Source organism: Sapajus apella, unplaced genomic scaffold (genome assembly GCF_009761245.1).
Source record: "Sapajus apella isolate SASKATOON/1434 unplaced genomic scaffold, GSC_monkey_1.0 scaffold187, whole genome shotgun sequence".
Lineage (NCBI taxonomy): Eukaryota > Metazoa > Chordata > Mammalia > Primates > Cebidae > Sapajus > Sapajus apella.
In genome coordinates this window covers 958,549-982,930 of record NW_022437127.1, presented here as the reverse complement: position 1 = coordinate 982,930, position 24,382 = coordinate 958,549, and the positions used below count along the sequence as shown (strand labels likewise).

Sequence of the window (24,382 nt, the reverse complement as noted above, 5' to 3'; positions counted from 1 at the left end):
TGAGGTCAGGAGTTCAAGACCAGCCTGGCCAATATGGTAAGACCCTGTCTCTATTAAAAATACAAAATTAATTGGGCATGGTGGCAGGCACCTGTAATCCCAGCTACTTGGGAGGCTGAGGCAGGAGAATTGCTTGAACCCAGGAGGCAGAAGTTGCATTGAGCCAATGAAATTCTGTCTCAAAAAAAAAAATAATAATAATAATAAGTAACCTAAATTTTAAAGAAAAACATCTGACACTCCCCCTTTCAGCTCTCAGTGGGAACCGCTTAGGTAAATATGAAGCAATTCTGCAAATATCTTATGGAATTCTATATTTACCAGAGTATAATAGAAAAAACTAGGCTGGGACCAGGAGTCGTGGCTCATGCTTGTAATCCCAGCACTTTGGGAGGCCGAGGCGGGTGGATCACCTGAGGTCAGGAGTTTGAGACACGCTTGACCAACATGGTGAAACCCCGTCTCTGCTAAAAATACAAAACTTAGCCGGGCGTGGTGGCGGATGCTTGTAATCCCAGCTACTCGGGAGGCTGCGGCAGGAGTGAACTCAGGAGGCAGAGTTTGCAGTGAGCTGAGATCACACCATTGTGCTCCAGCCTAGGCAAGAAGAGCTAAACTCTGTCTCAAAAGAAAAAGAAAAAACTAAGCTGGGCTCAGTGGCTCATGCCTGTAATTCCAGCACTTTGGGAGACTGAGGCAGGAAGATTGCTTCAGTTCAGGAGTTTGAGATCAGCTTGGGCAACATAGCAAGACCTCATCTCTACTAAAAATAGAAAGAATTAGCCAGGTTTGTTGGCATGTGCCTGTGGTTCTAGCCACTCAGAAGCCTGAGGCGGGAGGATCACTTGAGCCTGGGAGATTGAGGCTGTAGTGAGCTATGATCACACCACTGCAGTCCAGCCTGAGTGACAGAGTGAGACCCTGTATCACAAAAAACAAGCAAAAGAAACTACTTAGGAGTCATCTAGAGTCAGCAACTACATACAGCATTTCAGAGCCTCAGTGTATACTGCATGTTACTCTGAAACAACACATGTCACTTAACTTTCTAATGAAAAACTTTTATTTCTTTTCTCCTTTTTTTATAGGAATACATTTGTCCCAGATGTGAATCAGGCTTTATTGAAGAAGTGACAGATGATTCCAGGTATTGTATAAGTTCATGAATAACTCAGACATTCTATTATCAAAACTATTTTCTCTCAGCATTGAATGAGTACATTGAATTTGTTTTTTAACTTATACTCTCTACAGAGAGAGAAAGAGAGTCAGTGAATGCATGAGCTTGCACAAGAGAGGGCAGAAAAATGGGAGAGGAAAAAGAAAAACGGGAAAATTTGGAAAGTGATGTGATAGTGGATGTGATGATGTACCCTGCTCCTGATTGTGTGTGGCATTCCTTGGAAACATCTGTGTGCATGTCAGAGTAAATGCGGTTAGTTGTCATTTATTATCTGAGACCGGGGGCTTCTCTTAGATTATTATTTGGTTTTTAGTGACCACTCTGCTGCCTGAAGGTAAACTGCTGTTACACCTCTTTGTTGAATTAGGGAGTGACTTCTGACAAAGATATCTAATCAGGTAAACAGGCTGTTGTAGCCAGGGAAACCGATTGTTACTCTGCTTTGAGGAAGCCTTGGGTCTCTTGTTCTTACTAAGATTATTCGGTAGATGCAGTGAGTCACACCTGTAATCCCAGCACTTCGGGAGGCTGAGATGGGTGGATAACCTGAGGTCAGGACTTTGAAACCAGCCTGATCAACATGGTGAAACCTTGTCTCCACTAAAAATACAAAAATTAGCTGGGCATGTTGGTGGGTCCCTATAATCCCAGCTACTTGGGAGACTGAGGCAGGAGAATCACTTGAAACAGGGAGGCGGAGGTTGCAGTGAGCTGAGACTGTGCCGTTGCACTCCAGCCAGGGTGTTGAGAGCGAAACTGACTCAAAAAAAAAAAAAAAAGAAAAGATTATTGCTGTCAAACTTAGGCCATCTTTCCAGTGTAATATTAACATACAGGTTTGTAGTGCTTGGAATTTGTTCTTATTGGCCTCAGTAGAGGTATATTAGCTGATAGAAAGGGAAAATATTTCTGAAAGTGACTATTATATATTCCTCTTTATGTGAAAAAAACTATAAAATCTTTTTTCTTTTCTTTTCATTCATTCCTTTTTTTTTTTTGAGACAGTCTTGCTCTGTTACCCAGGCTGGAGTGCAGTGGTACAATCTTGGCTCACTGCAACCTCTGCCTCCCAGGCCTCAGCCTCCTGAGTAGCTGGAACTACAGACATGCGCCACCATCTCCTGCTAATTTTTGGTATTTTCAGTAGAGACGGGGTTTTGCCATGTTAGCCAGGCTGGTCTTGAACTCCTGGCCTCAAGTGACCCACCTGCCTTGGCCTCCCAAAATGCTGGGATTACAGGCGTGAGCCACTGCGCCCAATCTAAAACGTTAACACATTTTAGAATAGTGTTGATAGGATGGCCTCTTGGCTAAACACAATGACACATTTGTTCTTTTGGGGCTGTTTGGAAATGTTAATACATTTTAGAATAGCATTGATAGGATGGCCTCTTGGCTAATCACAGTGGCACATTTGTTCTTTTGGGACTGTTTGGTTAAGCATTGGTATGAAAATTCAAGAAGTACTGACTGGTCAAAAAGAATTTGCAATCTGAAGCATCTTAATCTTGGAGTGACTTTGGGGATTTTAATAGCAGTAGGTAATTCCTTTACTGTTGCTATTGGCAGAATCTAAAGTTGAAGGTTCCTTCCACAACCAGGAAAAACTACACATTTTACAGTATGTACTATTAGTTTTACTTTACTAATGATTGATGATTATATGTGTAAATAAGCTGGAGCTTCTGGGGCAGTATGTGACATGGGATCTATTTTGATACAAACACTTAACTGTTAGTGTAATCATTTTGGTTTTAAATAGCACAATACCGGCACTAACCCTGTAAGATTAGCATGACTGCAAAATTAGCGGTTTTGTGTGGATGGCATGCTGACTTGGGATAGCTTTTTTGTTTGTGCTATGATAATTGCATCAAATACTTATTTCAGGCACTTATGCTCTGCATGTGCTAAATAAAGGATATATTGGTTGTGGGAGAACAATTAATGGGGCTTAGTTTTCAAGTAGTAACTGGTTTCTTTAGGCGGATAGTACTTTTATGCAAATAAGTTATAAATGAGAATGATTAACTGCAGGATGAATCTTTGTCTAGCAGGGAACTATGGATTCTGTTCTTAATTCTTTTATTTGTCTTTGTAGATCAAAGGTTGTCTTATTTAGGTGCTCTTGGTAGTAATTTACTCAAATACAAAGACTGTTTTGAAAGAGATCCGTGTTTTAAATGAAAGAAGAAATCTTTTTCTTAGAATCCTTGTCTTATAGGCAATATATTTCTTTCTATAAAGTTCATAAACATTTGCTGATTTAAATACTTAGCAGTTGCAGTGGTAAGTAGTGGAAGGGTTAAAGTCAGTAAAAGGAAATTTTTGCATGTAAATATTGGATAATGGGGTCCATCTGCTCTTAAACTTCCAGATAGAGGAGTACCTTAATACTTTTTCTTAAGCTTTGTAGCATTTCTCAGAGCAACATGATGGTTTTTATTGTCCCTTCTCTGTGATAGGCTCTATTACTCTTAAAATGCACAGGAATTTTAAGGAAAGGGAACAGTGAGGTTCTGCTCTCTCTTTCAGGGAGAGCAGAACCCCAAAAGATAAGAGTTGTGGTTTCATTTACCAAGGATATTTGAATCCCTGAAACTGTGTAGCAAAGGCAGGAAGAATCTTGGAAGCCTGTCTGGGCTTGAGCAATTAAGTGGATACATAGCCACTCAACTTTGTTTTTTATGATATATGGTAGTTCAATTGGCTGTTTATTTAGCATAGATGTACAAGTATTTTTGGGCTTGTTACACATTTGGAGTGATTTTTACAAAAGCAGTTTTCTGAAATAAATACAGGTATTAAATGGTTTCTAATCAAGGAATAAGGCTTGAGAATGATTACATAAAGAATATAATTAGCTTTGCTTTTTCACTTTTGGTTTCAGACTGACTAGGGTGTGTTTGTTTCCTTAGTGAGCACAACACAATGCCTGGACTGGTACTGTAATCCTACAAATGAAAACTATTTGTAGTAGTTTGTGAACTTATCATCAGGGTGTTTGTATGTATGTTTGTGTCCTTAAGTGCGTCTCTTGAAGTAAAAGTGATATCCAGCAGTTCCTGTGATTCTTTCCCTCCCTCTTCCCTGATGTGTTAGCTTCTTGTCTTTGTTCTTTACAAATTTCATGGGGACAATGGGATTTAATATTTCTCTCCACTCTTCAAGGTCTTTGGGAAGAGGTAGTTATTTTATCATTTTCACATGTGATACTAATTCAGCAACTTTTGAGTATCAATATAGGATATGACATTGCAGGTTTTTTTAAAGGTGATAGTGCTGTGTAATATCTGACAATTAATAATCACTCTACATGTATTTGAGGCATTAATAAATTGCAGTCTTTGCCTAATGAATTTATATTGATGATAGGAGGGAAATGGGTTGAAATGGATGAGGCAAATCCTAGATACTCATAATACCAGGTAGGTTTTAGAATCAAAGTGAGAGTGCAGAGGGGTTTAGAGGAGTCTTATTTGGTTGGAGAGTTCAGAAAGGCTTAATGAAGGAGGTAGCATTTGAGATGGGTCCTGAAGGGTGGGTGGAGGGAGAAATGTTTTAAATACAGTACCAGGCCTCTTAGGTTACTACATTTGATCATTCTTAAGAAATATTGACTATTGTAGCCTCAGATGTTGTGTTCATCTGGTGGTTGAACGGTTTTTTAGTGAAACCTTTGGTTTTGTTAGTGACTTTGAGGATAAATGTTTTCCTTTTGATAGGTCAAATTTGAATTGCATTGCCGGCTGTGGCAATTGCATTGCCTTCTTCCTTCTCAATGGTGGCTTCTCTCTCCAATTTTTCACTGGATTTAGCTTTGATTCCCTTGGAAACCACTTGATTTTGTGGTTTATGTTACTTTTCGTAGATTAGTTCACATGCCAGTTCTTCATAATTTTCTTTATAGGTGTTGTGTTGGGATGAGTTATTTTTCCTTATTGGGCTTTGTTCTCATTATGCCATTCTATATTTAGCTTCTGGGATGGAAGCTTGTTGCTGGGGGTAGAATCACCACTCATTCCTCTTCTCTTTAGTTTCTTAGGTGGTGGCAGCAGTCGGATAGACAATAGCACAACAACACATTTTGCAGAGGTAAGTTTTCCTTTAGCTATAGGAATTCTTTAAGAAGTGAGTGGGTGTTAAAATCATGGCAGAACTAACTTTCCAGTGTGGCAAAACCTCAGAGTTTAACTGAATGTATAAGAAAATGTGGGCCAGAGTAACCCTTGTGGAAGATTTGTCTTTTCAGTAGCTGGGGCTTGAGCATGTTACCTTTGATAAACCCTTGATTAGGAGAAAGTAATAGCTTCAAACTGTATTCTCTTAAACTGGTAGTATTTTTTTTTTTTTTTTTTGAGACGGAGTTTCGCTCTTGTTACCCAGGCTGGAGTGCAATGGCACAATCTCGGCTCACTGCAACCTCCGCCTCCTGGGTTCAGGCAATTCTCCTGCCTCAGCCTCCTGAGTAGCTGGGATTACAGGCACGCGCCACCATGCCCAGCTAATTTTTTTGTAGTTTTAGTAGAGACGGGGTTTCACCGTGTTGACCAGGATGGTCTCGATCTCTTGACCTCGTGATCCACCCGCCTCAGCCTCCCAAAGTGCTGGGATTACAGGTGTGAGCCACCGCGCCCGGCCCACTGGTAGTATTTTTAATTCTTGTCTTCTGCTGTGTTACTGTGTATATAGTATGAGAATTAAAAGCTTGTGCTGTTTTGAAATAACAGTGTTGCAGACTCTGCTGTAGTGGTATGACAACAGGTGTAAAGTGCAGGCCAGGATTAGTTGTCGAAGTCACAATGGAATAGTCTTCAACCTGGTACAGAGGTACTGGTTTCTAGGGCTTACCTCTAATCAACACAGTAGTTTGGTGTAGATTAAGGATATTTACTTGCCTTTCAGATCCCAAGATGGAATCTGTAAATAATTTCTATGTCTTCTTATAATGTGGCATCCATATTTTTTGGAAAAAAACAAAAAACTGTGATTTGCCAATAGGGTATTAGTCTTCATTCTTGAATGCCATTTTATATTAAATACAGAGTAATTTTCTTTTTTTTGCTTTATTCATTGACTCAAAGTCACTTTAGTTGTCTTTTTTTTTTAAGAAAAGAAACCATTGTAACCATTTTTAAGTGTATAATTCAGTGGCATTAATACTCTTTGTTTTTAAACATTTAGAGACTACAGCCCAGAAGGTACAAACCAGCCAGCTTGCAAAAAACACTGATGTTTTCCTTTTGCTTGTTTGTATGTGACCCTCTGTTGCCATACAACTTGTTCAGCTCTAGAAAGCTGACAGATGCTAAAAGGGAAAAGTAAGTTAAATCCCATAATCAGGATTTATTTGTTTTAGGATCACATTAGCCTTTTCCAGAGATAGCTGAAGTACCTAGATAGCTAGCATAATATTTCACTGTTTTGTATGCAAATTGAAATTGTACTAGTAGTATATTTGAAAAGTGCTATTTCATAAGAAGCCTGTAAAACCCTAAGCTTCTCTCCCTTATTATTTGAGAAATTATTTTAAGACCTATAGCCCCCACATTTTGATGTGATTAGATTTATCAACATTGTCTGGGTAATGGTCCTGTTCTACTTAGGGTGGTTTTTCTGCTTATGGTCTGTGCTACTTCTTAATATCCAGTATTAAGAATTTTGGTTAACTCTGAACTGCCTTGGTAGATGGGTTGATTAGAGTGATTCCGGACAGATCATGCTTTGAACTTCCATTTTTATTTTCCCATTTTGATGGGTTGAAAAACATTTAAAATGTATCCCGGGCTGGGCGCGGTGACTCATGCCTGTAATCTCAACACTTTGGGAGGCTGAGGTGGGTAGATCACCTAAGGTCGGGAGTTCAAGACCAAGCCGGCCAACATGGTGAAACCCCATCTCTACTAAAAATACAATAAATTAGCTGGACGTAGTGGCATCTGCCTGTAATCCCAGCTACTTGGAAGGCTGAGACATGATAATCGCTTGAACCCAGGAGGTAGAGGTTACAGTGAGTCAAGATCACGCCACTGCACTCCAGCCTGGGTGACAGAGCAAGACTCCATCTCAAAATAATAATAACAATAATAAAATGTACTCTGTTTGCCAGTCCTGGAAGACTTTATGATTTTGGTATCCTTTCCCCTTGTGTGTGCTCTTTGTGATAACACAGATTGTCACTTGCTGATTATGCATATGCAGAGAAAGAAATTTAATTTAGTTTTCCTTTAGTGTTCTCTTTTAGGTAATGGAAATAGATGGGTCTGCCAATTTTGTAGATATGACTCACCAGGAAGAGATGCATTAAGTAAGAAGAAAAATAAATATATGTAGTCAGTTTCCTAACTTTAGTAATGCTAAATGTCACACTGATGGCATGAGTTATCCTTCAGGTGTTAAAGTAATTTTGCTGATTCATAGCCTGTGACTTCACATTCTAGATGTTGCCAGGGATTTTTGAAGAACTAAGAGAGAGAGAGAGAGAGAGAGAGAGAGAGAGAGTGAGTGTGTGTGTGTGTGTGTGTGTGTGTGTGTGTGTGTGTGTGTATGTGTGTATGTATGTGTGTGTGTGTTTTAAGAGGTGGGGTCTTACTGTGTTGCGCAGGCTGGACTTGGACTCCTGAGCTTAAGTGATCCTCCTACCTCAGGCTCCCTGTAGCTGGGATTACGGGCAGGTGCACTGTGCCTGCTAGAAGTATGTATTGAGTGTTTCATACACAGCACTCTGCTAGAAATAGGGGCAGGAAGTAAATGTCATAGTTGCCTTGCCTGAAGGGAACTTAAAATTTAGTTGTGGAGCAAGTGCAAACACATAATAGAACAAATAAGAAAACCAAGAAGACTGGGTGCAGTAGCTCACGCCTGTAATCCCAGCACTTTGGGAGACTGAGGGGGGTGGATCACCTGAAGTCAGGAGTTCCAGGCCAGCCTGGCCAGCATGGTGAAACCCTGTCTCTACTAAAAAATACAAAAAATTAGCTGAGTGTGGTGATGGGCACCTGTAATCCCAGCTATTCAGGAGGCTGAGGCAGGAGGATTGCTTGAACCCAGGAGGCAGAGGTTCCAGTGAGCCAAGATTGCAGCACTGTACGCCAGCCTGGGCAACAAGAGCAAAACTCCATCTCAAAAAAAAAAAAAAAAAAAAGGTAAACAAAAAAGTGTACAGAGCATAATAAATTTATTGTGGGGTATATGTAACAAGTATAGTAGAAGGAAGAGAGAAGGTGGACCACAGTCTTGAGGAGAGGTCATATAACAGTGACTAAGAACAGCCCCTGGACCCAGGTTGCCTGAGCTCAAATTCTGTATCTGCCACTTACTGGCTGTATAACCTGCTCCCAGTGCCTCTCTTGTTTCCTTGTCTGGAAATTGGGGGAAATAATCATACTTTCCTCACAGGAATGTTGTGAGTATTAAGTGAGTTAGTAGATGGTAGGTATGTGAGTGTTTGATACATTATAGCCATTATTAAGACTTCATAGAGAAGGTGAAACTTGCACTAGAGCCTTGAAGAGTAGGTGGAATTTAGATAAGCAAAGATGTGAAAATTATCTCAAAATAATATTCATAAGCTTTAAGGTTTTATGCTCATGTCCCTGAAGAAAAAACTTAGAAATAAAATCATATATAGAAACTAAAGTTATTTTTCTTTTTCCTATTTTAGTTGGTAATTTCAGCAAAGACTTATGCTCAGTTTTGCTTTGTTTTTCTTTAGCCAGAGCTGCTTGTACAGTGAAGTGGTTATATTCTATAAGTAACATTTACTGATAGCTGAATTCTGAAAATACTGGCTTATAGAAGAGGCTTATTTCAAGAAAATTTCTGACAAAATCAGTATTGACTTTAAAAAAAAAATGAGACTGGGGTGAGAGATAAGAGACTAATGGGTTAGAGAGAACTTAGGGGAGGGTTGCCAGTTAAAGGGGAGCAATGTTTGAATAATGCGTGAGGGCCAGTGGAGAGTGAATCTGAAAATGTTGCTAGCAGTTTGTAGAGAAGACCTTGCTATACTAAGCTTCCTGATGATAATCTGGAAAGTGGGCCCCATAGCTACCTGAAGGTTTCATTGATTACTTGCAAACTTCTGACTGACCTGGTGCCAGTGAGTCATCTGATTGTAGAGTCTCAGCTTACCCGAACGGATGACTTCCGTTCGAGAGTGGCTCTGGCTGCTGCCTCAGATTAGGAGACAATAAGATACATGGCTTTCTGGAGAAAAGAGCTCCCAGGTATGCACAGGAGGGCAAGGTGCTCTGAGTTGTCTGATTTATATTTATTTAAATAAAACTTATTTTTGTTATATAAGCAGCATTATAGTGCCAGTAAAAAAAAATTTAAAAATATTTCCTAGACATTAAAAAAAAATTTTAAATATATATCTTGAGTTTCACTATTCTGAGAGCTCCCTTTTTCCATACATATCCTTTCAGATTTTTTCCTAAGGCATAGATTCTGAAAAATAACAAACTTAAGCTTTCTTTCTTTCTGTCTTTCTTGAGATGGAGTCTCACTCTGTTGACCAGGCTGGACTGCAGTCGCGCGATCTCAGCTTACTGCTAACCTCCACCTCCTGGGTTTAAGCAATTCTGTTACCTCAGCCTCCCGAGTAGCTGGGATTACAGGCACCTGCCACCATGCCCAGCTAATTTTTGTATTTTTAGTAGAGATGGGGTTTCACCACATTGACCAGGCTGGTCTGGAACTCCTGACCTTCCACCCCGCTCATCCTCCCAGAGTGCTGGGATTACAGGCGTGAGCCACCTTGTTCGGCCCTAAGCTTTTTTTTTTTTCTTTGAGACGGAGTTTCACTCATGTTACCCATGCTGGAATGCAATGGCGCGATCTCGGCTCACCGCAACCTCCGCCTCCTGGGTTCAGGCAATTCTCCTGCCTCAGCCTCCTGAGTAGCTGGGATTACAGGCACGCACCACCATGCCCAGCTAATTTTTTGTATTTTTAGTAGAGACGGGGTTTCACCATGATGGCCAGGATGGTCTCGATCTCTTGACCTCGTGATCCACCTGCCTCGGCCTCCCAAAGTGCTGGGATTACAGGCTTGAGCCACCGCGCCCGGCCGGCCCTAAGCTTTTTTAAAAATGAGAAATAATCAGCTGGGCGCAGTGGCTCACACTTGTAATCCCAGCACTTTGGGAGGCCGACGCTGGTGGATCATGAGGTCAGGAGATCGAGACCATCCTGGCCAGCATGGTGAAATCCTGTCTCTACTAAAAATATTTAAAAAAAAAAAAAAAATTAGATGGGTGTGATCGCACATGCCTGTAGTTGTAGCTATTCGGGAGGCTGAAGCAGGAGAACTGCTTGAACCTAGGAGGCGGAGACTGCAGTAAGCCAAGATCAAGCCACTGCACTACAGCCGAGCAACAGTGCAAGACTCCGTCTCAAAAAAATAAATAAATAAAATAAAAATTAAAATGAGAAATATCGACTGGGCGCATGAATTACTTGGGGTCAGGAGTTCTAGACCAGCCTGGCCAACATAGTAAAACCCTATCTCTACAAAAAATACAAAAATTAGCCTGGCTTGGTGATGGGTGCCTGTAATCCCAGCTACTCGGGAGGTTGAAGCAGGAGGATCACTTGAAACCGGGAGGTGGAGGTTGCAGTGAGCTGAGATCCGACCACTGCACTCCAGCCTGAGAGACAGAGAAAGACTTTGTCTCAGGAAAAAAAAAAAAAAAAAAAAAGAAATGTCCCATATTCTCATTACTCCATTATAGCTTTATGTATTTTTTTTAGCATAATACTTCTCATTTCTCATCTGCATACCTCATAACTGTTTAGAGTTGCTGTCATAAGAGTGTATCTATTGTATTTCTGCTTCTAAAAATTTACTTGGTATTATTAATCTTTTACTTGTTTCTCTATAGTTATTAGAATTATAGCTGAACGTGGTGGCTCATGCCTGTAATCCTAGCACTTTGGGAGGGATGAGGGAGGCGGATCACTAGAGCCCAGTTCAAGACCAGACTGGGCAACATGGTAAAACCCCATCTCTACAAAAATAAAAACAAAAAAAATTAGCTGGGTGTGATGGCATATGCCTGTAGTCCCAGCTACTCGAGAGGCTGAGGTGGGAGAATCGCTTGAGCCTGGCAGGCGGAGGTTGCAGTGAGCTGAGATCGTGCCACTGCACTCTAGCCTGGGTGTCAGAGCAAGAGACCCTGTCTCAAAAAAAAATTATATTCTTTAATGGCTACATTATATTTGTTAAACTGTTATCCTGTATTAGGCATGTCATGGTTGATCATTGATCATACTTCCTCTAGCTGAGTCTAGAACATACTGAGAAATAAAGCATAGAACACCAGACAGATAGATATAAAAATTTACTTTGCCAGGCACGGTGGCTCACACCTATAATCCCAGCACTTTGGGAGGCCAAGGCGGGTGGATCACCTGAGGTCTGGCGTTCGAGACCAACCTGACCAACATGGAGAAACCCCATTCCTACTAAAAATACAAAATTTACTGTGCATGGTGGTGCATGCCTGTAATCCCAGCTACTCAGGAGGCTGAGACAGGAGAGGGAGGCGGGGGTTGAGGAGAGCTGAGATCATACCATTGCACTCCAGCCTGGGCAACAAGAGCGAAACTCCGTCTCAAAAAATATATATAATTTATATTCAGCTGAATTGGAGCACAAAGTTGAACTGTGGCCTGATGGACATCCTAAGTTTATACAGGATGACCTACCTGAGAATTAGAGGCTGCAGAGCTGGCATACATAATCAGAACCACTTATTTTGCATTTGTGCAACTTCCTAATACATGAACTCCACTCACTGGAGAAATGTAAAATCAGTAGAGATTAGACTTTTGCCCTTCACTAATTAGCTACATCATTCCTCTGGTGAAGAGTACATACGTATGATGCCCTTTATATAAAATTCTAGAGAATGCAAACCACAGAAAGACCTGGTTGCTTGAGATGGGGAGAGGCAGGAGGGAAGGATTACAAAGGCACACTAGGAAACATTTCGGGGTGATGAGTATCTTCCTTACTTTGATTTAATGTTTTCACAAGATCGCCTGTGAACTTTTTCGAGATTACATTTCTAAGGTTAATAATTATAAAATTATTTACCCTTAATCGACTCATCTTTATAGACTAATATTTCTTTTTTTTTTTTTTTTTTTTTTTTGAGATGGAGTCTGTCTTTCTCCATGTCGCCCAGGCTAGAGTGTAGTGGTACAATCTCAGCTCACTGCAACCTCCACCTCCTGTGTTCAAGCGATTCTCCTGGCTTGGCCTCCTGAGTAGCTTGAATTATAGGCACACACCACCACGCCCTGCTAATTTTTGTATTTTTAGTAGAGATGGGGTTTCACCATGTTGGTCAGGCTGGTTTGGACTCCTGACCTTGTGATCTACCTGCCTTGGCCTCCCAAAGTGCTGGGATTACAGGCTTGAGCCACCGCGCCCGGCCCCTAGACTAATACTTCTTAATTGAGATGTAATTTATGTACCGTGTAATTCACCCTGTTAAAGTGTACTAAAACCAACTCAGTGGTTTTAGTAAGTTCATAGAGTTGTACAACCATTACCACTGATTCTAGAACTTTTTCATCATCCACAAAAGAATCCCCGTGTACATTAGTAGTCACTACGTATTTCTGCATAGTTCTCAGCCCTAGGCAACCACCAATCTGTTTTCTGTCTCTATGGATTTGCCTATATAGAATATTTGTTATAAATGGAATCATGTACTATGTGAACCTTTGTGACCGACTCTTTTCTACTTAGCATATTGTTTTCAAGGTTCATCCATGTTGTGGCATGTATCAGTACTTCATTCCTTTTTATGGCTGCATAATCTTCCATTGTATGGATATTCCACATTTTGTTTATCCTTCATCAGTTGATGGACATTTAGGTTGTTTATACTTTTTGCCTGTTATGAATACTAACGCTGCCATGAATGTTTTTTTTACAAGTTTTTGTGTGATCACGTTTTTAATTTTCTTGGTTATATAACTAGGAATGAAATTGCTGGGTCATATGGTAACTGTTTAACTTTTTGAGGAACAGACCATAATATTTTAAGAAGTGCTGATGTGATCACGGTTAGTGCAGAGCAAGTTCTGTCTGCTAAATGGAAGATATTGTCCATCCTGTTTTTTATTTTGAACGTGTAAATAGTTTACCCCAAATATTTTCAGAAATATTGCCATTGTACTTCTATCCAGAGTACAGTTTTTCAAGGCAAAACTTGCCAAACTGTCTCTGTGATTCTTTTAGGCTGTTTTGGCAAAACTCTATGATAGTGTTCTGTATTAGTTTTTACTTATGTAAGCTGTGTCCTGAATACCCAGTTTTGTTGTATGAACTATTTTTTTTTCTTTTATGCTTATCTAAGTCTACTCAGACAAATGACCTAAAGTTATTTTTATCTTTAGCGTTGATTTGGTATAAATTTGTGAAGTGTGCTCTTCTATCCTGTGTTCCCTTTGGTCGGGGTACACTATTATTTTGAGATTAAAATAGGCCACAAATACATTAACTCTTACTATTAGTTGGCACTAATTTGCACTTTCTGTGCAAGTAGAAGAATGCCTCATGCTGATATCAAAGCTGTTTTCAGCTTGGATCCTTTAGAAATTATATATATTATTAGGTGTGGTAACAATTTATAGTCATCTAAAGTATGTAATTATCAAAGCAGATTATTGTGAACTTGCTGCTTGACTTCTTCCAGTCAGAATTTTAAATATTTCATTTTTATATTATAATGAAGCTAATAGTCACTTTGAGAGTCGTTTTCTGTGAGCAAATGGTGTGGAATTTTATATAGTAAAGGAATAATAGATTCCTTATAATTTACCTTAGTGAGTTAGATGATTGAAAACATGGAGTCTGCTTGTACTGTTTCACTTATTGAAGACAAGTATAGTTTTAGGTTTTTAAATGTCATGTTTACTTTGGAATTTTGGGTCAAGAGAATTATTGTGTTCTAGACCATTTTTCAGACTAGAAACCAGTGATCTCTAATAGATAAAGACTGCAACTAGAAAGTAAAGGGAAATCAGGCAGATACCATGGTAAGAAGTGTAAATGGCAGTTAAAATGAAAAGGTGTTTTACATCACCAGTATTTAGAGAAATCTTTATTATTATTATTATTTTTTCGAGATGGAGTCTCGCTCTGTCACCCAGGCTGGAGTGCAATGGCATGCTCTTGGCTCACTGCAACCTCCACCTCCTGGGTTCAAGCAATTCTCCTGCCTCAGCCTCCCAGGTAGCTGGGTTTACAGGTGCACGCCACCACGCCTGGCTAATTTTTGTATTTTTAAGTAGAGACGGGGTTTCACCATTTTGGTCAGGCCAGTATCGAATCCCTGACCTTGTGACCCGCCCACTTCAGCTTCCCAAAGTGTGGGGATTACAGGCGTGAGCCACCGTGCCGGGCTATTTTTTTTTTTTTTTTTTTTTTTTTTTGGTGGGGGAGATGGAGTTTCACTCTTATTGCCCAAGCTAGAGTGTAATAGTGCGATCTTGGCTCACTACAACCTCTGCCTCCCGAGTTCAAGCGGTCCTGCCTCAGCCTCCCAAGTAGCTGTGATTACAGGCATGGGCCACCACACCTGGCTAATTTCTTGTATTTTTACTAGAGACAGGGCTTTACTGTGTTAGTCAGCCTGGTCTTGAACTTCTGAAGTCGGGTAATCCACCCGCCCCGACCTCCCAGAGTGCTGGGATTACAGATGTGAGCCACTGCAGCTGGCCGAGAAATCTAATTGATATTTTTAGTATGAATATTACTTTTTGTTCTTCAGCTTCTATATTATAATTTTAAAAACTTTTTGAAAATGTTGGTCAGGCCGGGCATGGTGGCTCATGCCTGTAATTGCAGCACTCTGGTACCCTGAGGCAGGCAGATCACCTGAGATCAGGAGTTCAAGACCAGCCTGGTCAACATGGTAAAACCCCATCTGTACTGAAAATACAAAATTTAGCTGGGCGTGGTGGCAGGCGCCAGGAATCCCAGCTACTCTGGAGGCTGAGGCAGGAAAATGGCTTGAACCCAGGAGGCGGAGTGTGCAGTGAGCTAAGGTCATGCCACTGCCCTCTAGCCTAGGTGACAGAGTGAGACTCCTTTTCCCAAAAAGAAAAAAAAAAAGTTGATCAGATTAGGGTTGGATGTAAGCTTTTTTACTCTGGAGGAGTCTAAATTGGTACAGTAGAGCACCCACCCACCCTCCCCCCACAATCCTGCGTTCTCATGGTCTGCAAATAGGTGGATATACTACAAAAGATAATTTTTTTTATTTTTGTTTTTTGAGACAGAGTCTTGCTCTGTTGCCCAGGCTGGAGTGCAATGGAGTGATCTCAACTCACTGCAACCTCTTCTTCCTGGGTTTGCAACCTCAGCCTCCTAAGTAGCTGGGACTACAGGTGTATGCCACCACGCCCAGCTAATTTTTTTGTATTTTTAATAGAGACAAGATTTCACCATGTTGGCCAGGCTGGTCTCGAACTCCTGGCCTCAAGTGATCTGCCCACCTCAGCTTCCCAAAGTGCTGGGATTACAGGCATGAGCCACTGCACCCAGCTACAATAAGATATTTTAAAGTAGGACACAGAGGCTCATGGTTCAATTGCAGTACTTTGTGAGGCTGAGGCAGGAGGATTGCTTTAAGCCAGATGTTTGAGACCAGCCTTAGCAATAAAGTTAGACACCATCTCTAAAAAAAATTTTTTTTTTTTTTAAATTAGCTAAGTATGGTGGTACGTCCTTGTAGTCCTAGCTACTTGGGGGATTGAGGTGGGAGGATCACTTGAACCTAGGAGATTGAGGCTGCAGTGAACTGTGATTGCATTATTGCACTCCAGCCTGAGTGACAGAGTTGAGACCTTGTCTCAAAAAAAAAAAGACCACATTTACAAAACTTTTATTATTGTATATTGTTATAACTGTTCTATTTTATTATTAGATATTGTTGTTAATTTCTTGCTATGCCTAAGTTATAAATTCAGTTATAAGTTATAAATTAAACTTTTTGATAGCTATGTATGTATAGGAAAAAACATAGCATATAATTAGGGTTCGGTACAGCTGACTGTAACCTCCGCCTCATGAACTTGAGCTCAGGATCCTGGGTTCAAGCAGTCTTCCCCACTCAGCCTCCTGAGTAGCTGGAACTTAAAGTGCATGCTACCACACTCAGCTAATGGTTTAAATTTTTTATAGAGACAGGATCTCACTGTGTTGCCCAGACTAGTCTTGAACTCCTGGTCTCAAGGGATCCTCCTGCCTTGGCTTCCCAAAGTGCTAGGGTTACAGGCATGAGCTGTGTACACAAATTATTAGAATTATTAAGAGTTCAGCAAATTTTCTGCATGCTAAGGTTAATACACAAAAATCAGTTGCATTTCTGTCACCAGCCATTAACTATTAAAATATAGAATTAATAAAAGATACTAAGGCAGTTTAAACTCAGCGTGACTTAACAAGATATTTTAAATTTAAGAAATAAATGTGGCTGGGTGCAGAGGCTCATGCCTGTAATCCCAGCACTTTGGGAGGCTGAGGCAGGTGGATCACTTGAGGTCAGGAGTTCGATACCAGCCTGGCCAACGTGGTAAAACTCCATCTCTACTAAAAATATAAAATATTAGCCATGTGTGGTGGCACGCAACTGTAATCCCAGCTACTCGGGAGGCTGAGGTAGGAGAATCGCTTGAACCCGGGAGACGGAGGTTGCAGTGAGCCGAGATTGTGCCACTGCACTCCAGCCTGGATGACAGAGCGGGACTCTGTCTCAAAAAGAAAAAAAAAAAAAATATTTGGATTTCTTTTTTTTTCTTTTTTTTTTTTTCTTTTTTTTTTTTTTTAACTGCATTTTAAGTTCTGGGGTACATGTGAAGAACATGCAAGATTGTTGCATAGGTACACAGTGTGATTTGCTGTCTTCCTCCCCTTCACCTATATCTGGCATTTCTCCCCATGCTATCTCTCCCCACCCCCCTCATCCCTCCCCCATTTCCCCCCAACAGACCCAGTGTGTAGTGCTAAATATTTGGATTTCTAAATACCAAAAAAAAAAAAAAAAAGGAAAGAGAAGACATGAATGGCTGGTAAATATTACATGACAAGATGTTTAGCCTTATTAGTATCGGGGAAAGCAAACTAAAACCTCAGTGAAGGGTGACGTCAGCGAAAATGGCAGAGTAGGGACTTCTTGGGGTCATCCCTCCATAGAAACACCAAACAAGTTGACAAAAAAAGTCAGAATGAAGCTTATCAGAACTCTGGAAAGATAGTCAAAGGTTTACAGCAGCCAAGCAAATACTTAGCCAGAAGAAAGGGCACTGAAACAAGATAGGAGATCTTTGTAGCATTTTAACTTACCCTAGCCTCACCTCCCTTCCTGGTAAGGCTGCAGTCTTGAAGATGACAGCCTGTGTTCCCCCATGTTGGTGCCTGATTCCAGAGAGAGCAGAGTGGACCCTCTTCCTTCTAAAGGATTGTGTTTGTCTGTTTTGTCCTTTTCCCAAAGGACTGCCACCTGGGGGAAAAAAATTAACAGGGCAAACAATAAGATGTTGGAAGCCTGAGAGGAAAAGCTGTAGAGTGAGTTTTTGTGGAGGAATAGGGGCTTTGAAAAGCTATTGTGATGGGAAACCTAGAAAACCAAGTGCAAGGCTCAGGGCAGTATGCATACTCAGAAAAGACTCAAAAAGGCCATTAGCTTTCACCCCTGGCTTGTCTTTAGGGTCAACATAAGCAGGAAGTGAATGTTAAGGCAGATTTATAAAGGTCCTGGCTAAGTTTTGAAGGAGTGCCCCCAACAGCTAATCAGCAAAGACCTGGGGAGCATTCTGCTTTTCTTTTTCTTTCTTTTTTTTTTTTTTTTTTCCAGTTTATTTGTTTTGGAATGTGGTCTTGCTGTGTTGCTTAGGCTAATATTGAACTTGTAGGTGCAAGCGACCCTCCCACCTCAGCTTCCTGAGTAGCCGGGATTGCCGGCACGTACCACTGCACCCATCTCGTTTTGTTTTGTTTTGTTTGTTTGTTTATAGAGATGGAGTTTGGCTCTTATTGCCCAGACTGAAGTGCAGCAGCCTCTGCTGCCTGGGTTCAAGTGATTCTCCTGCCTCAGCCTCCTGAGTAGCTGGGATTACAGATATGCCCCACCATGCCCGGCTGATTTTTTTATTGTATTAGAGTTAGGGTTTCACCATGTTAGTCAGGATGGTCTTGAACTCCTGACCTCAGGTGATCCTCCCAAAGTGTTGGGATTACAGGTGTGTGCCACTATGCCCAGCCATGTTCAGTTTTCAACAAAAAATTGTGAAGCATGTGAAGAAACTAGAAAATATACCTCATTCACAAGAAAAAATAAATGAACAGAAACTACCATGAGGAAGCACTAATATTGGAATTACTAGACAAAAACTTTAAATCAGCTGTCTTAAGTATACTCAAAGATCTGAAGGACACCAAGGACAAAGAACTTAAAGGAATTCAAGATGATAATGTCTCAACAAATAGAGGATAGTAATAAAGAAATAGCAGTTTTTAAAAGGAAGCAAATATAAATTTTAGAGCTGAAGATTATAATAATTGAAATGAAAAATTCACTAGTGGAGTTCAACAAAAGATATGAGCAGACAGAAGAATTTGTGAACTTGAAGATAGGTCCATTGAAATTAGACAGTTTGAGGAACACAAAAGATTGAAGAAGGCCGGGCGTGGCGGCTCACGCCTTTAATCCCAGCGCTTTGGGAGGCCAGATCATGAGGTCAAGAGATCGAGACCATCCTGGCCAACATGGTGAAACGCCGTCTCTACTAAAAAAAATACAAAAATTAGCTGGTCATGGTGGTGTGCGCCGGTAGTCCCAGCTACTCAGGAGTCTGAGGCAGGAGAATTGTTTGAACCCAGGAGGCGGAGGTTGCAGTGAGCCAAGATCGCGCCACTGCACTCCAGCCTGGCGCCTGGCGACAGAGCAAGACTCTGTCTCAAAAAAAAAAAGATTGAAGAAAAATGAACAGAGCCCAAGAGATGTGTGGGACACCAATATATGTATCATGGAAAGGAGAGGGAAAAAGGTACAGAACACGTGCTTAAGAAGTAATTGCCAAAACCATTTCAAATTTGGCAATACATGAATGTACACATACAAGAAACTCATCTAACACTCAAAAAGGATGAACTCAAAGACATCTATATGAGACATATTATAATTAAAATTTCAGAAGGCAGAGATAAAGAGAATCTTGAAAGAAGCAAGAGAGAGGCAACTTGTTATATATAAGGGATCCTAAATAAGATGAATTTCTGCTGATTTCTTAGTGGAAACCATGGAGGCCAGAAGACCAAAAAGAGAGAAACTCGTATATACCTCTGCAGCAGAAGACACAGTGGCCATTTGTAGTAGCAAAAAACTGTAAACAATCCAGATGTTTATTGATTCATTTTTTTAACATGTGATTTATTTCTGGTCTTTACTAGCTTTGGGGCCATTTGGATCACACGATGATTTTTCAAGATTTTAGACCATTTCTAAGTAGCAGTCCACTGGACCAAGATAATAGAGCCAATGAAAGGGGTCACCAGACTCACACTGACTTCTGGGGAGCAAGGCCTCCACGGCTGCCAGTGGGTCGGAGATACAGATCTCGAGGAAGTACTCGTCCTGACAGATCTCCAGCTATTGAAGGGTGAGTTGTTGTTTAAGTTATTTTTAAGGTAGTTTCAGTGAAGGACAAATTGGTGTAATCTAATCTTTATAAGGTTCTCATACCTACTACTTTGTGGACAAGATGGACATAGAAAGGATGAAAGTGAAGCTAAATTGAATGTTAGTACTCACCCAGTGATAATCTAGAGTGTGAAAAATGTTACAGGTCTGTGGTTAACATTTTCATTAATGTCTCAGATTAATATATAGATGATATGTGCCTTAGTCCATTTTGTGTAGCTATAACAGAATACCTGAGACTGAGTGATTTATAAAAAACAGAGATTCATTTCTTATATTTCTGAAGTCTGGGAAGTCCAAGGTTGAGGGATCCACATCTGGCGAGGGCCTTCTTGCTGTATCATTCCACATTGGAAGGCAAAAGGGCAAGAGAGCATGCATGAGCAGAAAGAAAGGTGCCAAAATCATCCTTTTATTAGGAACTCACTCCACAGTAACTAATCTGCTTCCAAGATAAAGTCATTGATCCACTCATGGGGGATTCATTTCTTAAAGTGCCCACTTTTCAACACTGCTGTGTTGGGGATTAAGTTTCCAACATATGAATTTTTGAGGAAGGTACATTCAAACTATAGCAGCATATTTATCAAAATTTCCAAAGGGTATCACATATATTAGAATTAAATATTTCAGCAGATTGGAGCAGTGGACTTAACATGAAATTTAATCAAGTATCTACTTTTTGTGAAGAAAAGAAAAAAAAAGTAATAGGATAAATATGAAGTCTTGTGACTGTAAAAACATTCATGTAATGAGTGTCTTTTTTTGTGTGGGGCACTGTCCTGGGCACTGGGAACACAGTGGTGAGTCAAATAGATGGTTTTGCTCATGGATCTCATTTAGTTGGAATAATAAATGTTAATTTTAAGTGTTTGCCATATGTATAGGACTGCGCTTCATGCTTTATCTGCTTTATGTTGTTTAATTTGTGTGAAGTAATAGGTGCTATTGCTGTTTTCATTTTATAAAATAATAAACTGAGTCTCAGAGAAATAAAGTAACAGCCACTGGTGGATCCAAGACTTGAATCCAGGGCTATGTGAATCTAGTGTGGCATTGTCTCATACAGTAGCTGCTAGCCACATGTAGCTATGTCAATTTAAATTTAAATTAACCAAAAGTTAATGAAACTAAAAATTCAAAGTACCTTAGTCCCACTAGCTATATTTTGAGTACTCATTGGCCACTTGTAGCTAATAGTTACCATATTTGACAGAACATATTAGAGAAAATTTCCATTATCTTAGAAAGTTCTATTGAACAGTGGTATTCTGGAGCCTACACTCTCCCTCTCCCCCAACACACACCTTCTAGACTTTAACGTTTTACTGTACTTGCTTTATTACTTACCTATTCATCTAACTATTAGTTCATCTTGTTTTGTGCATTTCAAAGTTAGTTGCAGACATCCCTTCATAGAACAAATATAGGATATGGGAAATCTGATTTAATGAGATTGTCTAGGACAAAAATCAGTGAAATCTTAGATTAATAGCTTATGGCACCCAGAGTTAAAGCTACTATATCCTGGCCAAGTGCAGTGGCTCATGTCTAATCCCAGCACTGCGGGAGGCCAAGGCAGGCGGATCACAAGGTCAGGAGATTGAGACCATCCTGGTTAACATGGTGAAACCTCAACTCTACTAAAAGTACAAAAATTAGTTGGACATGGTGGCGTGCACCTGTAGTCAGCTACTCATGAGGCTGAGGCAGGAGAATTGCTTGAACCCGGAGGCAGTGGTTGCAGCGAGCTGAGATTGCACCATTGCACTCCAGCCTGGTGACAGAGCGAGACTCCGTCTAAAAAAAGAAAAAGCTACTATATCCTGTGCCAGTTAAACGGTGTGTAGATCACTTTCCCGTCTCTGTTTGAGATCTCGTTGTTGAATTTCTCAACTACAGTTTATCTAAACTTTTACCTCCTACGTATCTTTTTTTTTTTCCCATTCCACCCACTAAATGGCCAATTTTGGAGCAGTGCTGTGGTTCCCTTTTTCTTGCTCCTCTACCAGGGGATGGTTCAGCACTGCTGGAGAAAAATCACATAAATGTGCCCAGTGGTGCCCCTGCAGATAGCAAGGTACATTTCATCCCTACCAGACTATTGATGCTTTTGGTTAGGCTTTTGTTTTGCATTTCCTGAACAGATATTTTGAATTTTCACTAAATTTCACTCTTCAAATTTCCTATCCAATAGCTGATGCTCGGAAGTTGATTTGTATTCTCCTTTATGAAAATTGGGGCCTTGGACATGAACTTCCCAAGTCCCTGTGCCCAGCTTCTCTGTATCAACAATCATTTATCACTCCAGCCTCCTGAGATGAGGTGTCCTTTCTTTTTTCAAGGCAAGCTATCAGCTCCTGTTCCTGACCTATTCCTTAGCTGTTTCATCTGGGATTTGTATCATCTATCCCTGCTCTCTTTCCCAGTTAATGCCCCTTGGGCACTGTTTTACTCTTTAGCTCTCTGTTTTTCAATCCTGGCTATACATTAGTGTCACTGAGGATATCTTTTTAAAAACTGATACCTGGGCTCCGTCCCCAGGGATTGTGGTTTTATTAGTCTGGATGATTCCAGGCATTGGTAATTTTTAAAAGCTTCTAGAGTTATTATAGCCAGAATTGAGAATCACTGTTCTAGTTACTGCCTAGTAATCTTTTTCCTTTCCTTTTCAATAAATTTTTTTTTTTCAATAAAATTTCTTAAGAGGTGTCTGTGTTTACTTTTTTATCTTTCATTAGTCTTCTACCTACTGTAGTCTGGCCATCCTTTCACTAAAATCTCTGGTGACCTTCTATTAATAATTGCATATCAGTGGATACTTTAAAATTCTTATTGTATAGATCTAGAACCTTTTTGATCTTTTTTCTTCCCCCTTGAATTACCATTTTTTCCTTCTTCTTCTTTATTTATTTTGCAATAGGGTCTTGCTCTGTTGCGCAGGCTGCAATAGGGTGGCATAATCATACCTCAAAGAGCCTCAACCTTCTGGGCTCACACAGTCCTCTTGCCTTAGCCTCCCAAGGAGCTGGGATTAGAGGCATGCACCACCATGCCTGTAATCCTTCACCAGTTTTTAAATTTTTTTGTAGAGATGAGGTCTTACTAGTTTCCCAGGCTGATCTCAAACTTCTGGAAGGATTGCTTGAGTCCAGGAGTTTAAGATCACCCTGGCCATGGCGAGACCCCATCTTTACAAAAAATAAAAAATCGCCTGGCACGGTGGCTCACGCCTATAATCCCAGCACTTTGGGAAGCAGAGGTGGGTGGATCAAGGTCAGGAGTTCAACACCAGCCTGGCCAAGATGGTGAAATATAAAAATATAAAAATTAACCGGGCATGGTAGCAGGCACCTGTAATCCCAGCTACTCAGAAGGCTGAGCCAGGAGAATCGCTTAAACCCGGGAGGTGGAGGTTGCATTGTGCTGAGATTGTGACGGAGCACGACTGTGTCTCAAAAAAAAAAAGAAAAAACTAGAATGTATTGGTTCATATAACTCAAATGGTTGCTAGCTATATCAGACCCAATATCTCTGTTTTCATAACAATTATCTTGTAATGCCCTCTACTATCCTAATTTGAAATTCATTGATGATAAAAGCTATAAAACATAATAAAAATACATATGCATATATATACCATTCTCCAATTAATATAAAGGAAAAATAAAAATAGTATATGCATTTTAATATGTAAATGCCTAGCCGTAAGTATTCTGGGAGACAAAATGAAAAATTAGGTGCTTGCTTCCATGTATAGAACCGTTAAGAAGGTGATAGCTACAAATGCAGACAGTACGAGAGTATTATATTTACAGTTCATCTATCAGAAGCATTTTTGGTACAATGTTATGATTTTTCAAAATGGTGAAGAATGCTTAGGAAATTTCTGGGGTTTGTGGGGAAGCATAAACTTCCCTCAGTTTTCACAGTAGTTATATCCCTGGAAAATTCAGTATATATTAAAAGCAAATGGAAAATAATTTGTGTTTAGAATGGAGCTGGATTTAGTCTCAGTTAATTATAGGTCGTTTTTCACCAAAAGAATGTCCAGGCAAAATGTTCAAAATATGCATGTTGGAGGGCAGTTCTTTGTTGGGCCTGGCCATCCTATTTATTGCAGGGTAGTTACCACTCATTTTTCCTACTTAGTAAATGTGAATGGCACCTACCATTTATTGTGACTAGCAAAACGGCCCCTTCAGATTTCTAAATCACTCCCTAGGAGTGACATTGAGAACCACTGATGTAAATTAAAAGTCTACAGGTGGATCTAGATGGTCAGTCAATATGTTCATCTGTCTGTCATTCTTCATCTCTAAAATCTGCTTTCCTGTGTTATGGTGATTAGATAGCTTTCCCTTTTTTTTTTTTTTTTTGAGGGGGGTTTTTTCATGTTTTACCCCGGGGTGGGCGGGCATGGGCTTTCAGCTCACTGCAACCTCTGCCTCCCAGGTCCAAGTGATTCTTGTGA

General features: G+C 40.3%; 1 protein-coding gene across 2 annotated transcripts in view; it reads left to right on the top strand.

Moving 5' to 3' along the window:
* Positions 1-24,382, top strand: part of RNF115 (ring finger protein 115) — a 78,682-nt gene that overhangs the window by 37,313 nt on the left and 16,987 nt on the right. The window contains exons 2-5 of one of the 2 annotated variants that reach the window (XM_032268921.1): positions 1,089-1,147; positions 2,753-2,804; positions 5,221-5,278; positions 19,659-19,867. In XM_032268921.1, the coding sequence (XP_032124812.1) occupies positions 1,138-1,147; positions 2,753-2,804; positions 5,221-5,278; positions 19,659-19,867 (329 nt within the window). In that variant the 5' untranslated portion in view covers positions 1,089-1,137. The remainder of the gene's footprint in view (positions 1-1,088; positions 1,148-2,752; positions 2,805-5,220; positions 5,279-19,658; positions 19,868-24,382) is intronic. The other variant, XM_032268920.1, reaches the window with a different exon arrangement.